Source organism: Phoenix dactylifera, chromosome 12 (assembly GCF_051530095.1).
Source record: "Phoenix dactylifera cultivar Ajwa chromosome 12, Ajwa_hap1_PhDact_Kaust_v1.1, whole genome shotgun sequence".
Lineage (NCBI taxonomy): Eukaryota > Viridiplantae > Streptophyta > Magnoliopsida > Arecales > Arecaceae > Phoenix > Phoenix dactylifera.
Window position 1 is genome coordinate 1,091,590 of NC_143201.1, and position 19,079 is coordinate 1,110,668.

A 19,079-nucleotide genomic window follows, 5' to 3' on the forward strand; every position below is an offset into this window, starting at 1 on the left:
CTCATAAGATTCACATATATTATATTTATATCTAATAGTTTATACATCCTACTAGTGCCACTAAAATTATTTATGTTATGCAAAAATCAAAACTACCCTTGAGTGGGGAGAAAGACCCATATATTTTTTATGTCCTTGTTATTTTATTTTGCTCATTCTATTTTTTTTTTGATACAGTATGAGTCCTATTTAAAGTCAACAGTTTGACTAATTTTTTGTTAAATTATGAGTTAAAATATTCGATAAACATAAGTTATTGGAGGGTAAGCATAAAGTTTTCAAGTTATTAGATATAAATATAATTTATTTCTAATCTCAAATATTTTTTAATCTACTAAAAAAATTATTTATTATATGAAGGCTGAGCAAAAACGATTTTTTATTTTTATTATATATATATATATATATATATATTTTTTTTTTTTCCCTTCTTCTTGGCGCTCCCGCTTTTCCAACCAGAAATGAAGGGCGTGCGAGGAGAAAGAACCCACCGACCGATGGACGGCCCGGATATCTTCCTATCCCACCCCCCGTTCTTGGTCAGACTTGCATGCTACGATATTCTACGCGTGCCGGCCGGGCCTTCAAACGTTCCAAATTCCCCGTCCACATTTGTTGACAGATCTTCCAAACCCTACCTATATCTCTCGCCCCCAGGCATCGCCTATCGCCCGCCTCTTTCATTCGTCGAAAGATTTATTGTTCTCTCTAATTAAGGTCAGATTCTTGGTCTTCTTCGGATTCTTAAGAGGTATGTCTGAATTATGCTCGTCTTTCTGGTGGTCGCTTTAGATCTGGTTAATCTTGGATGAGATCTTGCATTTATTATATTTTACGGCGATTTGGTGGGAGAATTTGAGCTGATTCACCTGAGATTTATTTGGCGTTGAGAAATATTAGAATCGTGTTCCTTGATGTTATATATGGGAAGAAATTTGATCCGAAAGGGCGAAGTTTCGTTACATTCTTGCTATGATCTTAATTACTCTCGGTGAATTCTTTTTGGACTTTATATATCACGGGAGATTTTTTCCGTTTCTTGCGTTTAGTTTCATCTTGCTTTTCTCATCACTACCTTTTAGCTTTAGGAATATTGTATTTTTTTGAATTATCAATTCTCTCTCTCTCTCTCTCTCTCTCTCTCTCTCTCTCTCTCTCTCTCTCTATATATATATATATATATATATATATATATATATATTAACTAACTAACGACTGATAGGAATTTCATGAAATCTTGGAGAAGAAACTGGCAAATATTGTCTCCAGGGAGTTAAGTAATCGGCTTGTCTGAAGAAAAAAATAATGGGCGTGCCATCATTTTTATTAAGATTAGAAATGAACAAGGTAGAAGTTCATCAGAATCCATGCCCAAGATTTTCATATTAGGGGGAAAATCCAGCCAATTTCATATAAGTCTAACTATTTCTGCATGTATTCGGTTAATTTTTCTCTTTAACCATTTAGGAGGATATATTACATTGGATGACATTGATTACAGTGACTGAGAATGCTAGTATATTATTCTTTGATGCCTGGAACTCTTTTGTATCTGTATACTTAGAGGGCACAAAATCCAAAATCCCAACCCTCACCGTCATTATCTTCCCAGGGTGAAATCCCTTGGAAACATGTAGTTCATGTAACCTTAAACAATGTGCACTGCATCACTGCATTCCTTCCTTTGTAACGAATGTAAACAAATTACTAACTCAGCGCTGGCATTGCAGCACTGTAGAAGTTGTGGTAGTCGATCAACTTTCAAATTCTGATGGGATGGGGAGACATTTACAAAAGGCGCTTGAAAGTATTCACACTTGCATTGATGATCTACCTGGACTATAAGGTCTGTTTGTCTTCTGGATCATATTTGGTCTTCTTGTTGATCATTACTTTTTCTCTATTTCTCTGCATTGGAAATCAGCAGTGCCCTTTAATGCTGCAGGCTGTGCAGAAGAGAGCAAAATGGATTAACAGAAGCAAACGAGATGCTTTATGGGAAAGAACCCACGAACGCAATGCTAGACGTGTTCTCAATCTAATAGTGAAGTTGGAAGGTTTGTGGGTAAAACTTGGCCAGTATTTATCTACTCGAGCAGATGTACTTCCAGAGGCCTATATATGTCTCCTCAAACAGTTGCAAGACTCTCTTCCTCCTCGCCCCTTGCAAGAGGTGATTAGTGTTTTATGAATGAACTAGGCAACTTCGCATTTGAAATAATTCGTAAAAGAGACGTCTTTTTGATTCTGAGCCTTTTTTTTGCTTTGTGTTTTCTGTTCTTCGCCTTTTACATGATACTCCAAGTGCATGTCTAGTTGGTTTCATGCTCCTGATTATCCAATCGTTAATCATTGATTTTTCCTTTGTGTATGTATATGTATAAATTAAGCTTTACTAAATCTAAGGTCCTTTTATCATTTCATTATGTTGAATTTTTCCTGTTTCTGAACAGGTTTGCCAAACTATAGAGAAGGAGTTGGGGAAATCCATGAATGATTTATTCTCTGATTTTGTTGAGAGGCCTCTTGCAACTGCATCTGTAAGTAAAGCTGCAAATGAGCTTTGAATTTAGATCTGAAAATTGATATTCAATGATTTGCATGTTCCTTGAGATGGTGTTATGGCTCAGTGTCAGCTGAAATGATATATGTGATTTTGCCTAAATATGGCACAATGCAGATAGCACAAGTTCACCGTGCAACACTGAAAGATGGGCAGGAGGTGGTCGCCAAAGTTCAACATAAGGGCATCAAGGAAATCATATTAGAGGTTTCCCATTTGATTATTTCAACATGATTGCAATTAAACTAAGGTCTAGCAGTCGTTACATTATTTGTATTGATCTTCAGGATCTGAAAAATGCTAAATCAATAACTGACTGGATAGCCTGGGCAGAGCCACAATACGACTTTAACCCGATGATAGATGAATGGTGCAAGGAGGCACCCAAAGAACTCGACTTTAATAATGAAGCAGGTATGCACATAAGGATACCTTGAGAAAAATATATCACATGGGTACTTGTCTCTCAATTATGCTGTTACTGCAATATCTATGAATACAGCTACTTAGCTTGATACCACCAAAGACATGCACACTTCACATTCATCATTATGTTTGCAGAAAATACTAGAACAGTTTCCAGAAACCTCCACCGCAAAAGTGAACATGATGGCACATGTCATGCTAATTGTGTAGATGTGTTGATTCCAGAAGTTATTCAGGTGCAGCTCCTCAGTTTCTAATTATTGCTTCAAAAGTTTTGATCTAGTGAAGGGACATGCTACTATTATCCTAGTCTTCTTATCCTTCCTCCTGATTTCGCATGGCAGTCATCTGAGAAGGTGCTCATTTTGCAATATATGAATGGCATTCGCTTAAATGATAATGAATCATTGGAAGCATATGGCATCGACAAACAAAAGCTTGTTGAAGAAATCACACGTGCCTATGCTCATCAGATATATGTTGATGGATTTTTTAATGGCGATCCTCATCCTGGTGTGTCTGCTTCAAGCCATTCTTTTGAAACATGTTCAACTGACGTAAATAATTTAGCATTCAGCATCACATGGTTATGGTTCATCTCATATCTCTTGAAGTGGGTGGATCTTTCTTGTAGGAAATTTTCTTGTGAGCAAGGAGGCCCCACATCGCCCAATTTTGCTCGACTTTGGGCTTACAAAATCACTGTCAAGCTCTATGAAACAGGCACTAGCAAAAATGTTCTTGGCATGTGCTGAGGTTTGTAACATCTCTTTCCTTTTATATGAAGCAGGAAATGAGAACTTAAAATATGATGTTTTATGCTTTATGGTGATCAACAGCTGATATCCTTCTTTGCAGGTTGTTGATGTTTTATTTTTCATTTACTATCATAGTCGGTTTTATTTAGTAGTCCTTTTAATATTGTTAGAAGAAAATACAGGAGATAGTAGATGTTGATTGTAAACAAGACACTGCAGACTTTTCCTTAGATTATCATTGTGCCTTTAAAATTTCCAAGGTGCATAAAGTTTTTCAACACCAACGTCTACTAGCATTATCCAAAGCCAGTAGAAGTGAAATACCATTGGCATTACGTGTGGTTGCTTACCTTATAATAGAACCAGTAACTTTAATTTTTCGAAAAGCTGGAAATTGGAAAAAATTCATGCATAATAAAATTGCGGATAGAAATATTTTGACAAGTCACTAATAAAAAACCCAACTAATCAGATATTTGTCTGAATACATTTCTACTTATCCCCTTCAAGGAATGGTTATCTTACTACGTTTGCAACATTACATGTCAGGGGGACCATGTGGCTCTGCTATCTGCCTTTGCAGAGATGGGACTTAAATTGCGCCTTGACATGCCAGAGCAGGCTATGGACATTGCAACTGTTTTCTTTCGCACTTCCACGCCAGCAAATGAAGCACTTGTAAGGATGCCTTGCGGTTTGCATCTTAGATTGATATTTTTCTATTTTTAGTTCTTTCTTATTCGAGAAAATTTCATTTAGATTGACTGGTTAGTTCCAACAAGTCATATTCTGTATTCTTCTGCTAAGGAAAACATAAAATCTATGGCTGATCAAAGAGAGAAGAATTTGAAGATCCTCCAAGAAAAGACGAGGCTAAACAAAAAGGAAGTCCGACGCTTTAATCCTGTAAGTGCTTGTATATTCACAGTTCTGATCTTTCCTTTGAGTTGTGGAAGACAAACTATAGACGACTATTCATGTCATGGACTGCTTCAACATTCCTTTTTCAGATTGATGCTTTCCCAGGTGATGCAGTTATATTTATGAGGGTGGTAAATCTTCTTCGAGGTTTGTGTCAAACTTGTCTATTCCTGTGATGCAGTAAAAATAATTGTTTACTGATAATAAACTCTCTGGTTTCCATGCTTTTGCAGGGCTTTCATCTACACTGGACGTCCGAATAGTTTATTTAGATATCATGAGACCGTTTGCTGAGTCAACTTTGCTAGGGTGAACTCATAGCTTCCTTGCAGATTCTCCTTGTTGGGCTTCACTATTGTAGCTTAACGCTGATATATCGTCATTTTTCATATTTTGTTTCTTTCTCTTTCATCCAACTTTATGTATTCCATGTGGACATCAGAAGCATCAGGACTGGACCAGCAAAGAATACACAGTGGATTTATGATTCACCAGTTCACTCTGATGTGGAGGCCAAGCTGAGGCAGCTCCTACTTGAACTGGGAAATGATAAAATACTTGGAATACAAGTATGTTTGAATTATGAAATGATTTGTGATTTATTATGTCTTTATTCACGTTTAATGGCATTGACAAGTTGCATTAATTAATGACTCAAGGATGATTGTTCCTCTGATTCTTAAAGAAGACTAAACTTTATTCATGGCAATGAATATTAATTTAGATTCTTCTAAGAAGCTTTCCTATTTGTCTTTGTATCTCTACTCAAAGGCATTGAATTTGATGAGTCGTCGTTCAAGTACGTTGCTGTACTTATATTTACTTACACTGTTGGATGGTGTGACATCTTTCAGGTGTGTGCCTACAAAGATGGAAAGGTTATAATAGATACTGCTGCTGGTGTGCTAGGGAGATATGATCCTCGACCTGTTCAACCTGACACCCTATTTCCAGTTTTCTCTGTAACAAAAGGGATCACTGCAGGAATTGTACATTGGCTTGTTGATAAGGGGTAAAATACTATATTGAGTACTTTTTATTGTTTTATTTATGAAACCTTCTATGTCATAGATTTAAGATATTCTTATGTGAAAACATTTGCGCTTAGAGAAAGCTAGCACTCTTGCATATGCATTATAGCAATTATAGAGTATGTTGTCCATGTACGAGTATTTTATAGACTGCCAAATGCTTCTATATCTGGACCTCATATTTGCTGTATTTTGTAGACTGCCAGTCTACATATATTTAGATTTTTATCCTTTAGGTGAGCTGTTTTCCTTATTAAGTCATGATACTTTGTTAATCATGCATGCACTTCATAGTTGTTTCATAGTTGGTGTATTTTGTAGACTGTCAGCCTACATATATTTTGATTTAGGCACCTTTTGCAGTGTTTTCCTTGTTAAACCAAATTTTTTTCTTAAAATCACATTTATATCACTATATGTAGCGGCGATACCTCAATTACCATCACCTGCTCCCTCACTAGCTTCTTTGAGACTTTGAGAGTGTGACTATCTTTTTCTTGTCTCATCAGTATTAGGTTTCAAATTAGTCTACTATGTCTATTGACTTGAGACCTTTGCTGTTTGAACTTACTGCTGAATTGTTTCTACAGAACAATTCCCTGCACCTTCACATTCCCTTGGCTTGTTTAATTGTCTCTAGATTCTTGGCATGCATCTCATTTGCCTTCATTGTAATGTGAGTAATGTGTCTCTCATTAGCATTGCTTGCATCCAGTTCTGTAACATCACACATGCAAGGCATTGCTTCCCACTTCATAACTGTTATGTTTTCACTCTTTACTTGCCAGTTCACTCCAACTTGGATTGCTTGTCTGTTTTATCAACCAATTGCCCTTGCTGCCAGCCTGTATCACCTACTTAATCAACCTGCAGCTCTACATTCTAAAGGATCATCTGAACATTTGCGCTGCTTCATAAGGCTTTCATTTCAAGGATAGACCACAAAAGTCGCAATTTTTGTCAGTTTACTTTCATTATGGTTTTGCCATGTAGCTTCTTTGATACCAAATGTGCTCACTTGCTGATGTAACCCATTACTAGCAACACTGGTTTCTTTGGTGCAATTTGATGCTTGCAACCCTCTTTTGTAGTCATGGGTCCTCAACCATCATCTTGGCTTATTTTGTTGATCGGACTATTAACCCTTTGTCTCCCTTATTCAGTCATGATCTTAGCTCATTTTGCTGCTCTTACACGTTTTGCATCAAAGATCTGCTGCATAATGTAAGGTCATTCACGTTTCTTGTGGCATTTTCATGGTGTATATATTTTGATTTCGAGAGCATGTTAGAAAAATATGGTAGAACAATATTGTCATCTTCTTTTTTGCTTTTTGTATGAATTTGCATATGTATATATCATCTAGTGTCTATACAGGAGTTGAGTTTACATAATGCTTTGAGTGCAAGCTGTTTTCAACTGTAGATATTTATCTTTATGCCCAAATGAGATTGTATCTTTACTATAACACTTGTGAATTGTTCCATAAATTTCATAATTGGAAAAAAAAACTATTGTGCATGGAGAATTCTAATAGGCTATCATGAAGGAGATCATCCAATATCATGCCTTCAGAGGGAAATACACTAGTTTGTCGATCCCATAAACTAGTGATGGGAATGCGTGGCTAAATTGCATGCTAACAAGCAAATCAAGGATACCAATGTGTTTACTAATGGATTAAATACAAGTTTATTTGTAGAGAATAAATGCTGATGCAGTTTGACAGCGGTAAACTAGTTTTATTCGTATTTTGAGATGTATGTAGGTCATATCTATATGACTTTTGAAATATATAAAATTACCAAGGATGCGAAGTAGCCAATATGGCTAGGCACGGAACCGTCTAATTTATATAACTAATAGGCTTTATTAGTACGTGAGAAGAATGTATACAGAATGCCAAATTTGTGAGACATATATAGGAAATCAGTGCATTAAAACTGATTTTAATTTAGTTTTGGTAAAAAATCAAGGTTTGCAATCTTAGTATTGAATTGTGTACTAGTGGTAGACTGGTATGGTACTGTATTGGTACTGTACTGTACCAACCCGTACTGTGCTGAAGCGCTCTCAATTATCGAGGGGAAAGGGTTAATTAGGCCTGAACATGGTCCTTACCCTGCTAAACCACCTAGAACAGTTTGGTTCTGAGTGGCTCGACACGGTAAGGATCAGAACTGAGTGGTTTGGGCCCATTTCGTATCGAGGCTATGAACCGTCCTAGTTCGTGGTTAGGTACTATACTGACTGAACCAGTGGTTCAATACGGCATCATATACCATGGTAAAAATTGTATATACAATGTTAGATAAGGATGGAGAGTTGCTGATTGAGATGTTTATTAGGGAGAGTATGATGGAACAAATATCAAGGTCGGTGACCTGCAAGGCTTTCTGCCAAGAAGTTTTTTAGACAGTCAATGAAAAATTATGAGCGGATATAGATTCCGCATGAGGTTTGTATGCCTTGGAGAACCATTTGATATATTGTCAGATGTAACTTGGTAGTCCTATGGAACAAGGCACACTACAGATTCGTTCCAATACCAATATTTGCGTTAGCTGTCGTGGATAGATATAGAATACGAGGTCTTACAAGTTCCGACACAACATGAGCTAGATTTAGTAAATGAAACGTGCCTGGTTCTATGAGCACTTAGCACTGACATTCTAACACATCAGACTAGTCCATATAATATATGTAGCTTTCATATGCACCAGCTAGATCTTGTTTTACATTTTGCTCAGTGCATAAATCTAAGGAATCTTTTGGGTAGTGGAACCATAAGAAATGGTTTAATTGTTCCTGCAGGAAAGTCAAGCTTGAGGAGACCATTGCCAATATTTGGCCAGATTTCGCTACCAATAAAAAAGATCTAATAAAGGTAAAGAAAATGTTTAACTTTTGTACCGTAAAATGTAAATGATTGCCAACTTCTTGTGAGGCATTAAGAGATTGTTTCCTCGTTTCACCGATTATTTCGTCTTCTTGTGTAGGTCCACCATATCCTTAACCATACATCTGGTTTGCACAATGCAATGGTTGATGTTATGAAGAACGATCCTTTATTAATGTGTGACTGGGAAGAGTCTCTACAACACATTGCCAAGTCAGTCCCTGAGACTGAACCTGGTTCCCAGCAGCTATATCATTCGTTGTCCTTTGGTTGGCTCTGTGGTGGAGTTATAGAGGTATGCCTTTTTTACTTTTCAAAATACCACAGCAGGCAAGGATTCTTGTCCAAATGTTTCGCTCCTACATAAATTTATAGCAAGATATATTTTTGCTCGTTCGAAATAATCAAAGCTTTGGTTCTGCCTGTCACCACAAAAGACATGTCAGGCTTTAGATATTGTGCCATGAATTATTCAGACATTCATGATATTACAAAACTCTGAGATGTTCCTCAGCATGTAAGAATAGGCATTGGAGGGTGCTTATTTAATTTCCCATGGTTTTCTTTCTAACTTGTTTGTTATATTCTTCATGTTCTTTTTGGCTTGGATTTGTTCGTTCTTTTAGGTATTCTTGTCCTTTTGATTCAATTCTTCTAAATTATTTGGTTGAAACAGCGTGCATATGGAAAGAAATTTCAAGACGTGTTGGAGGAAGCTATAATTCACCCACTCAACATCGAAGGCGAGCTATATATTGGCATTCCTCCAGGCATGTATAAAATCTTTATTTATATCTAGGTCCAAATTTATTATTAGGCATGTTCTTGAGTCCATAATCTCAGCAAGTGCCTGATGCATTTCATCCATAAACATGCTTTTGAACTTATATTTTTTTCATCATTGTTTTCTTTAGCTGCAATATATATTATATATAAGTATTTTTTCCATTGTTGTTATTACCTCCAATATGTTTGTTGGTTTCGCATGAAGTATATTAATTTATTTTTATTAAATTTTTTTTATAAAAAGAAAATTTACAATCATTTGCTTGTTAGGAAAGACCTTGTCTAAAATTTGAATCCTTCTACAGGTGTGGAATCTCGACTGGCAACACTTACACTCGACAGGGAAGATCTGGAAAAGCTCTCAGCAATCAGTAGTACACTGCGAGGCGTGCCAGCCAGTTTACGTGAGGGAAATGCAGCGGAGATTGCATCCGGCCTTCCACTTCTCTTCAACACGCTCAACGTGCGCCGTGCCATCATTCCCGCTGCCAACGGCCACTGCTCGGCGCGGGCGCTAGCGCGCTACTATGCAGCTCTCGCAGCAGGAGGTTCCGTCCCTCCACCACACTCGCACCACACCAAGCCTCTTCTTGGCAGTCACATCCACATCCCCAGGTTTGCTCCCTTCAAAAAGCCTCGAAAGAAAAGGGGCAGCAAGGACAAGGAGATAGCTGATCCCGAGCCACAAAATGGTAGCGCAATAGCAGCCAACGGCGTCAGCAACCCCCTGCACGATGGCAATGATCGTAGTGCAAGTACCACTGATGATCAGGGTTATAGTCTCATAGCCAATGTCGATGATGAAGCTGGTAATAACGTTAGTAAGATCTTTAGCAATCCTAAAATCCATGATGCCTTCATGGGTTTGGGTGACTACTCACACTTGGTTGTCGCGGATGGCAAATTTGGGCTTGGATTTCGGAGATATAAACCTGGCAGCACTAACTTCACAAGCTTTGGGCATGCTGGAATTGGTGGATCCATTGGCTTTTGCAACATAGAGCATGATTTTTCCATTGCTGTGACTGTAAACAAGATGTCTCTCGGGGGTGTCCCAAGAAGCATAATTCAGCTGGTTTGCTCTGAACTTAAGATTCCCATTCCCGAAGAGTTTTCCATGACCGGGGAGAGGGGACCTGATATGCAACTTAATCTGGGTCAGCAATCGTAGCGGTTTGATATGGCTTCCCTGTATACACGATAGCTCATTCCTCCGTGGAAACCTTTTTGTCACAGAAAAAAACTTGCAAGATTACGTGCTGCATAACTTTCCCTTTGACAAGAAATCCAGAACCACAACTGCTGCCACTTTCTCTGCATCTTGATCAAGCGCTCGAAATGTGGCTTCTGGTTAGTACCATCCAGTATATTTCTGCTCATTGAATCTATGTAAAGTGGATGGTCATCAAAGATTTGGATTATAAACTCTGGCAGGAAACCAAGCATGTATATTTACGAGATTACAAACCCAAAGCTAAACCAAGAGCCAATATTTTGATATTTATTAGATTACAATACCTAAGGAAAAATACTCTGAATCTCTCTCTCTCTCTCTCTCTTACAGAAAATAAACTTTTTGCCTTATTTGCTGCGTCTTCTGGACTACTGTTTACCATACATACTCTTCATCTTTACAACTCTGGACCTCTGTTTAACGCTCTCCAGAATCACGTGCGCAGCACGTGCCCCCTCTCCTTAGGTGAGGAGATCGTAAGACAAGATTGTGACACCTTAGTAATCCTTATCCAAAAGTGACTTATCTTGAAAAATTAGGAACTAGGAAAAATTTTCAAGATAAGTCAAAATTATATGCAACCTCGCATGATCTGTGCATAATTATATGCAAAAACGGCTAAATCAAAATTGCCTTAAATTTTGCAGCATCTTGACATACAGGGATGGTAGGGAATGTTTGACAAAATTATACAATCAACAAACCAACCACAGCACAGAATCCCTCCTGAGAAAAAAAAAAATTTATCATACACAGATTATTTAGCCATAAGCTGTTTCTATTTTAGTTTCTTCGACATGAGACTCATAGCTATATCAGACATCAAAGCCATCCATTCTTTAAGATACCATCCTTTAAAATAAGCAAAGTTTGATAATAACAGCAGACACAAGCTGCAATTGAATTTCTTACAAAATCAACCAAATGATAGAATTATGTACACTAAGACGGGGATGCAATGTGTATATAATGTAGGAATGCATAAATTCCATTCTTCGTTTTTAAATATATAACACATTATATGTCCGTATATATGGTATAAAACTACTTATGAAGCCCTGAACTGTACAACTTTAAGGTAGTTGTCAGCTGCTCCCAATTAAACTTTTCAAATTACAAGTTTTCTTCATCATTATCAGGATTAGGTAGCGCAAGCCCAGACAATGATTCAAAACTGAATTGCATAGCAGGTCTTCATGTAGCTTTTTCATTCAAATTTCATGCCTCAGAATGATGGTTTCCAGTCACAAACTTACAGTTGAAAGAATAAGAATAAAATAAAATACCCTTAAGCAACCATCCTTATCCCATCAAAACCACTGAATGCTGCCTCTGAGATAAATATGCAGCAATAAAAAATTGGATTCTTCAAAGCATTACTAATTAGAAGTACAGAACTTATGCTATGGAATTTGAGAATAAGCAAATAAATAAAAGCCTATAATAAGATAACTATCACAGAAAAAAGTGGTGCTTATTACATCGTGTGCTATGCAATCAATGTGCAACATGATTCTTATGATCTGTGTGTGCACAAGATATTTAGACACATGTGGGTGTGCGTGCGTAGAGAGAGAAGAGGAGGGGAGGGGGGGGGGGGGGGGGTCTGCATCCATAGCTGAACCCAAAGAGATAAATATGTAGTACAAAAGATACACAAAGGGTGGAAAGAGAGGAGTCTACACACTGGCAAATTCAAATACTGGTTGCAAAATGAAAATCTAAACAACTAAGGGTCTGTTTGGAAAGTCTAGTGGGATTAGGCTGGATTTTCTGCATGAATCAGCCCTGTTGGACTTCCCAGCCTGTATTCTTCTAAAGGCCTGTCCTAATCATAGCCTAAATCTTATATGTAGGCCTGTTGGTCTGCAGGATGGAAAAAGACCTATGGAGGTCTTTTTTTTTTTCATCCCACAGGATTTGGACTGAGGGAGGTATGTGTTAATATGGGCCCTATCCAAATAGACTGTCCACTCCTTGAATCCAATAGAAAATCCAGCTTAATCTTGCTCGATTTTCCAAACGGGCCCTAAATGTAAATCCAAGATTGATCCAAATCTCAATCGGTTGATAAATTTGAGCCCATTCCAATTTGTCAAGCACCAATTTGCCGTACTAGTCCATTCAGAAGTTGGACCAGCCAAGTTGGACCTGAAATCATATTCAACAGTCATGACCTTTTTTCCCATTCTGTAGCCTTTTTTTCATTTTGAATACCCCACGTTTAAACTCAGCAATGTGTGAAATTATCACATCCACCACCATCCCTAAAATAAAAGGGAAAGGAAGAAACATAACCAGCATAAATACGATGATAAGGCAATGGAAGTGCCCAGTCTATGGTAGAACTTATTGTATTCATGATACACAAGACTATGGCAGGAAATAGTGTTTGAAATTTAAAAAGAAAAAGGAAAACAAAAAATCAGAAATACGCCAAAGAAAAGGACCGCACTAACATTAACATGACTTAAATTTTAGATAATGCTATGATTCCTAACAAAAAATAATTAAAAAAAATTATTTATTGTAACTATAAGGAAAATTAATAAAACAAGCAATTACGTATAGTCCCTTATTCCAACATGTAAATGAAAAAATATTTGATCTGTTAAAGTAGAATGTATCTTTACTGCATAGATGTTCCATCTGAGCAATGATGTGTTTCTCATAAGTATTTCTTTGAAGCTTGTTGGTGAACTTCTATGCAATTAAGCAATGTATCCCGTTGCTTGTCAATACATGCTTCAAGAATCTTTTGAACCACATAATTTGCAAATTAGTCCTTCATCATTGTCCAAGAAAATGGAAAACAGGAAGAACTTGAATCCAGGAAGTACTTATCAAAGATCAAGTGTAAGATCATATAACCAGCAATGAAAAGCCCAAACAAATCAAGCTTCATATATGACAAATAACTTTTCATTTAAACTACGATTGGGGCAATAGCAAACCCTGAATAGTTGAGAAAAGGCTAGATGGTTGTGGTATGGTTCGTGCAATCCATACATATCACTACAATACTTTTAGACTATAAGGCTGTGTTTGGTTATAGAGTAAAAGTACAAATTAGTTGGGTTAAATAGAGTAAGTTCAAGGGGGAAAAGGTGGGTTAAATTATTCCACTGTTTTTCATAAGAGCAAGTTATTCTTGGGTCAATTTCTGAAATATCCAATTTGCCCTTCTAAAGCAGTTTAGCCCATGTATTCAAATGAGTATTTGACTAAAAACAGGTGAGTTAATTGGTTAAAAGCCTTCTATTCCTCCTTATTCGCCCATCAATAGTACACCAAGAAACTTGGAGGAAATAGCATGGTTTCAAAAACCACTGAAAGTCTAAAATAGGATGATATGACTGGTACCATTTCGTTTCGGCACAAACCGGTACTAGTACAGGTGACAGGATGTTGAAACAACCATACATGTATGCGTCAGTCCTACCGGTACACGCCAGCCATAGAGGTGTGTACTAGTGCATATCAGCGGTACCATACCGACCGTACTGGTCAATATGATATTTTTTCATTTTTTGAAAGCTGTCGATTTTGGTATGTATCATCACCGACAGTACCGTACCAATATCGTACCATTTTGATAGAAAAAAGATACAAGGTTCAATACCAGTATTTAAAACCTTGATTTGCAAACCTATTTGTAAGCACCCTATGCAGCAGCCACATGGCCCACATCTAAACATTTTAGGATTAAAATACATGTAAAAAGCTGGTATTAGCTTCCGAGACCTCTCAAGATGTATCAACTTATTAAGCTTCTCAAATGTGCCAAACAGATGTTAAAGTTACATGGTTGTTAAAGTTATACAAATGTTAAATATCCAAGACCTCTTAGTTTGCATACCTAACAGATGTTAAAGTTACACAACACTTTGGTACTATAGTTACCAAACAATATAAAGCTTTTCATTAAAGCTCTACTAGCAAAAGCTCTATGGTCCAAAGCTCTACTATCTACAACTATATCAAACAATGCCTATATGTGATTCCGCTGACAACCACATGAAACAATCTTGTTCTTAATGCGAACCTACTCTTTGTTCACCAATGGCCACTTATCAAGCGGAAAAGAAGAATATTATTGATGACACACCTCAAATGCATATTGTGAGAGAGAGAGAGAGAGAGAGAGAGAGAAAGAGAGAGAAAGTTGTTTGGTTTGATCAATGTGGTTCATCAGCATGCTGAGAAAATATGCCAAGTACTTCCCGATTTAAAAATGCAGCATCAAACAGTCCATGCAATCTATAACCATCATAAGATCTCGCTAATGAATTTCCCTATAGGTCAGAGAGCGGAATCTCGGTGGGCGCGATGATATGGTACCATGAGAATAAAAGAAATCAATTTTACAGAAAGAAAGACAAATAAAGCATCACCTGTGTAACATAATTCCCATACTGGTTTCTGGAAAGAATATAAGCAGACTGCAAGATCTCATCTACTATATGCACTGACTCTGCAACTCATCAGTACATTGCTCAACGACTCTATGTCAATAAAAAGAAAGATTGAGAATACTTAATGCAAAAATGAGTCTTGAGAGCCAAAGTTAGTTGAGATGTACATATTGTAGAACAGGCCACTGCAAAAACTTTCTTGAATCAATTAAAAACAAAAATATAGTGAAAAAAGATTTTATGAGCTAGGAAAATACACCAGTACCTTTTCAATAACATCATAGCCATACATTTGAAAGCTCAAAGATAAGATATGGTCAGCAAGCTGATTTGCAAGTTCTCTCCTCTGCTCAGGGATTCCATGCTCAAAGATCTGTATAAGATAAAAAGTTTATCTGCCTGGTCTCCTCAAGCTAATGAGTGTAAGTATTTTCTGCTGGAATAATAACATCTGTGACAAAAAAAAATGCCAAAAATTTAACAAGTATACTTTTTAAATTACATAATTCCCAGAGACATCTAGCATTAATATTTAAGCATGAAGAAGGATTTCCCCAAAAAGAGATGCCTTCTCTTCAATACCACAGTCTTCTAACTTCTGTTTAATGAATCAACTCCCATATTGGTTGGCAATGCTTTGGCAAGACAGGTTAATTTCTTTCCAGCAAAGTTATGCTGAAATTTAGATTTTATATAGACATGAAATTGAAATAAAATTGGCAATATGAACTTACCTGAACTCAACAATGCACCCAGCAACGTCATGTAGCTCATATCTACGACTCCTTTGGGACTTCAACTCTTCAAGAACAGAGTGTGACTTTGGACCATCAACCATTTCACATCCTAGTTGTCCCTGCCATCCAGAACTAGCATTTATTTTTCTACTAGAAGTAAGTGCCAACCTTGTATTGTCATTTCTCCTTCGTGAAAGGCTTGTCCCAGGTGATCCTTGAAACACAAGAATGGAAAGAGGCAAAGTGGGATATGATGTCAGTACTTTCAATATGGGGGGCTTCCATGATAATTTGGACTTGCAGTTCCACTTTCTATAGGGCTTGGCAAGCCAGCATCTCCATTTTGCAGTAACTGAGGCCTCTGAACAAGTGAAGATGCAGCAGATGGCACCTTTTGTTGATCATAACTATTTGCGAGGTGCTCAACAATGTTGCCCCTTGATATCATTGGATCTAATTGATGCCTGCCAACAAATGCATTCAAAGAAAGATGCTGAACATAATGAATATATATAGGATGAGGAATCAACCTTTGAATTGCCAACCCTAGCTATCCATAGGACTTTTGGAACTGCACGACTCCAGGTCCAGGAATGATATTTGCATTAGCAGAAGGCACAGACATTGTAGCATTAAAGTTGGGCTCACAGGACTATTGAGAGAAATAGGAATAGCACTATGAGGAGAATATCCAGTGATGATAGGTGGCATAAATAAGGTCTCCAAAGCACATCCACCTATGCCATACTGAGGACTAAAAAATTTAGATGGTTGCAGATCTGGGTATAATGGAGTTTCATAAGTAGTTGCAGTGCTATAGAAACATGGCATACAGCCGGTGGAGTGCAATACTGGTTGTATTTCAACTGAAGATAAACTCTGAGGACTTAGACATGTTAGTTAAAGAATCGCGTAAATGGTTATCACTAGCATCCACAGCTTCTTTGTCTGTTGACTTCTGATCTGAGGGTCGAGACTGATTATTATATCCAGGGGACGAGGTCTTAGGGAAATCTGCCTGGAAGATTTGACAAAATAGATTACAGATACATTTTACGCATCTCGTACAAAAAAAAAAAAAAAAAAGATGATAGGAATCTCTGCCCAGATTAAGCAAAATCGTGTGCTAGGAGTAACCTAGTACCTCGCATAAGCAGTGAAGACCCATGGTCATTTTGTAATGCAGTAGATAGTGTCACAAAATAGATGAATGTTATATTATTACATCACCTATCAACTACATTGAGCATTACATAGTTCTACATACATAAAAAGGAGCTTACAATTCCAAACAGTAAAAAAGGACAATAAAAAAACAATCACATATCATTAAGAAAATGAATATTCCATGCTTTTATTAAAACAAGCAAGGATAAGATCTGCCTAACAAATGCATTATATGAAAAATAGTTCCAAAGTAGCAGCTAGCTAGTTCGACATCACCTGTATCAAATCCACGATACTTTTATGAATGACCTGAAGAAGATGTGCAATCACCAGACACAAACCAGAATTCTGTTCTGTACAGTCACTTGATGCCAATTTAAATGACCTATCATCCTAGGGTTCTTCCTTACGAGTAGAAAGAGCAGGTCGAGATACATGCAAAATTCTTACAATGGTGAGATGTTTGGTTCATCAGTCTTAATCTTCAATGTAGCAGTTAGGCTTGTCAACATTAGAGCTAACAAAACAACTAAAATTAGATACATGAGAAATGGAAAAGAAATATCTCCCATGACAATTATTATAACAAGGAGATACGGCATAAGAATCAAGCACACGTTGCACATGGAAGAGTTAACAACATAATGCAGGTTTAGTGCAGAATATTCTGAGCTGGATCATTACCATAAATCCAGATTTTTGATCTTTTGCACATTCCCTTTGCTTTTTTTCTCAGCTGCATGTCAGCACCCAAAATTCAACTTCAATGGCAGTGTGAAGGAGGGAAGATTGAATGGTGGTACTGGATTTAATCTTTATGATACCACGGTTCTCTTGGCTGAGCTGAGAGCTGCATGGAGAGGTCTAATATATGATACTTCTATCCTGAGGGCAGATGGCATCGTACTGGAAGGTGATTAAAAGCAGTAATCCCCTTAGGTAACCAACCATGTGGATGAGAAGAAGGATGCTCTCCTACTATTATTGCATTCCCGGAGGCACGTTCCTTCGCTCACCACCTTTGAAGCCAATCATGTCTACAGGGAAGCAAACAATGCTGCGGACTTGGGGGTCTCCCATGGGGCCAACCTTACTAGGGCTCGATAACGAAGCCGTATTACCAAAAAACCAAATTCAGGTGTATTCCTTCAAGAAAGGAATAGTACCAACCACCACAAAACCAACCACCTCGCGCTACTAAATACTATTAATTCCATAAGATAAAGGGAAAAGGGATTAAGAAGGAGAAATTTAAAGGATAGGGCTCCCAATCATAGCAGAACCGAAATTAAAAACAAGAACCGTTTCTACGCCTTTCAAGATCAAGAAACGAACTCCAAATAATAGCTTTTTTCTTTCTCTCATGTTAAAAGCCGCAAGAATGCCATATATCCACAATAGATAGTCAAAAAATCCGACTCTGATGCTTAAAACCCCTCCAAGAACCCCAAACAAAACTAGAAACCACGAAGGAAGAGAAGAACCGTTTCTCTTCCTCGCAATCAGAACGGCCCATAGAATTCAAGAATCTTACCACGATCTCGAAACCCTAGGATGATCCTAGAGAACAGAGGAAGAAGAAAACAAAGGCCGAAGATCGGGGATGGGGGATTCTAACCTGCTCCAAGACCGGGAAGAAAACCCAGCTCGAATCCAAGAACGAATCTTCCTTTGATGATTCCTTTGAGAAGGGTCGGTCTTCTCATGCGGGGTTTCGTTCCTTCCCTTGCCTCTGCTCGAACCCCGGAAATGTCGCTTTTGAAATCCTCGGACCGCCGAGTTCTTAAGAAATTTCCCATCCTCTAGCGGTAAGTTGTCCCTAAGAACAGTGACGACGATCGGTTATCTGATCACAATTGAATCAGGACCACTCGCAGAGCACATCACGGTACAGCGGAAGCCAGATTCCGTTGATCTTACGGCCAGAGTAGCCAGCGGAAGCCACGTGTTCATCGGAACGTGAGAAATTTTTTCGTGATGGTGACCCTATAATAGCCTCAAAAGAGATGACTGCTGCTGGCTCCCACGACGACCGAGGTATATATATATTTAATCAAAGAAGATGACATTCATACCCCCAGTATATCACCATAATAACAAGGGATTGCCCCGGTTAAGAGGGAGACGACGCAAGCCACTGTA

General features: G+C 37.7%; 1 protein-coding gene and 1 long non-coding RNA gene across 4 annotated transcripts; one reads left to right on the forward strand and one right to left on the reverse strand.

Annotated features, from left to right (window-relative positions):
• Window positions 1-436: 436 nt before the first annotated feature.
• LOC103713116 (ABC1 family protein) lies at window positions 437-10,968 on the forward strand. Of its 2 annotated transcripts, none has more exons than XM_039129803.3 (19): window positions 437-751; window positions 1,731-1,846; window positions 1,946-2,173; window positions 2,454-2,540; window positions 2,681-2,770; window positions 2,851-2,977; window positions 3,125-3,225; window positions 3,334-3,502; window positions 3,624-3,745; window positions 4,297-4,425; window positions 4,555-4,653; window positions 4,758-4,815; window positions 4,902-4,977; window positions 5,111-5,237; window positions 5,523-5,680; window positions 8,514-8,586; window positions 8,699-8,893; window positions 9,275-9,368; window positions 9,690-10,968. In XM_039129803.3, the coding sequence occupies exons 2-19, from the start codon at window positions 1,772-1,774 to the stop codon at window positions 10,553-10,555; spliced, it is 2,874 nt and encodes a 957-aa protein (XP_038985731.2). In that variant the 5' UTR covers window positions 437-751; window positions 1,731-1,771; the 3' UTR covers window positions 10,556-10,968. The 2 variants fall into 2 exon arrangements, with proteins under 2 accessions (XP_038985731.2, XP_038985732.2); XM_039129804.3 differs by having other exon boundaries at window positions 437-717.
• Window positions 10,860-18,695, reverse strand: LOC103713114 (uncharacterized). 2 transcript variants are annotated; one of them, XR_015971965.2, is made up of 6 exons: window positions 17,622-18,691; window positions 16,034-16,788; window positions 15,768-15,889; window positions 15,299-15,484; window positions 15,013-15,123; window positions 10,860-11,344 (listed from the first exon to the last, which is right to left on the reverse strand). It is a non-coding gene; the product is annotated as an uncharacterized LOC103713114 (long non-coding RNA). The 2 variants fall into 2 exon arrangements; XR_015971966.2 differs by lacking the exons at window positions 10,860-11,344; window positions 15,013-15,123 and having other exon boundaries at window positions 15,257-15,484; window positions 16,034-16,234; window positions 18,556-18,695.
• Between the last annotated feature and the right edge of the window lie 384 nt (window positions 18,696-19,079).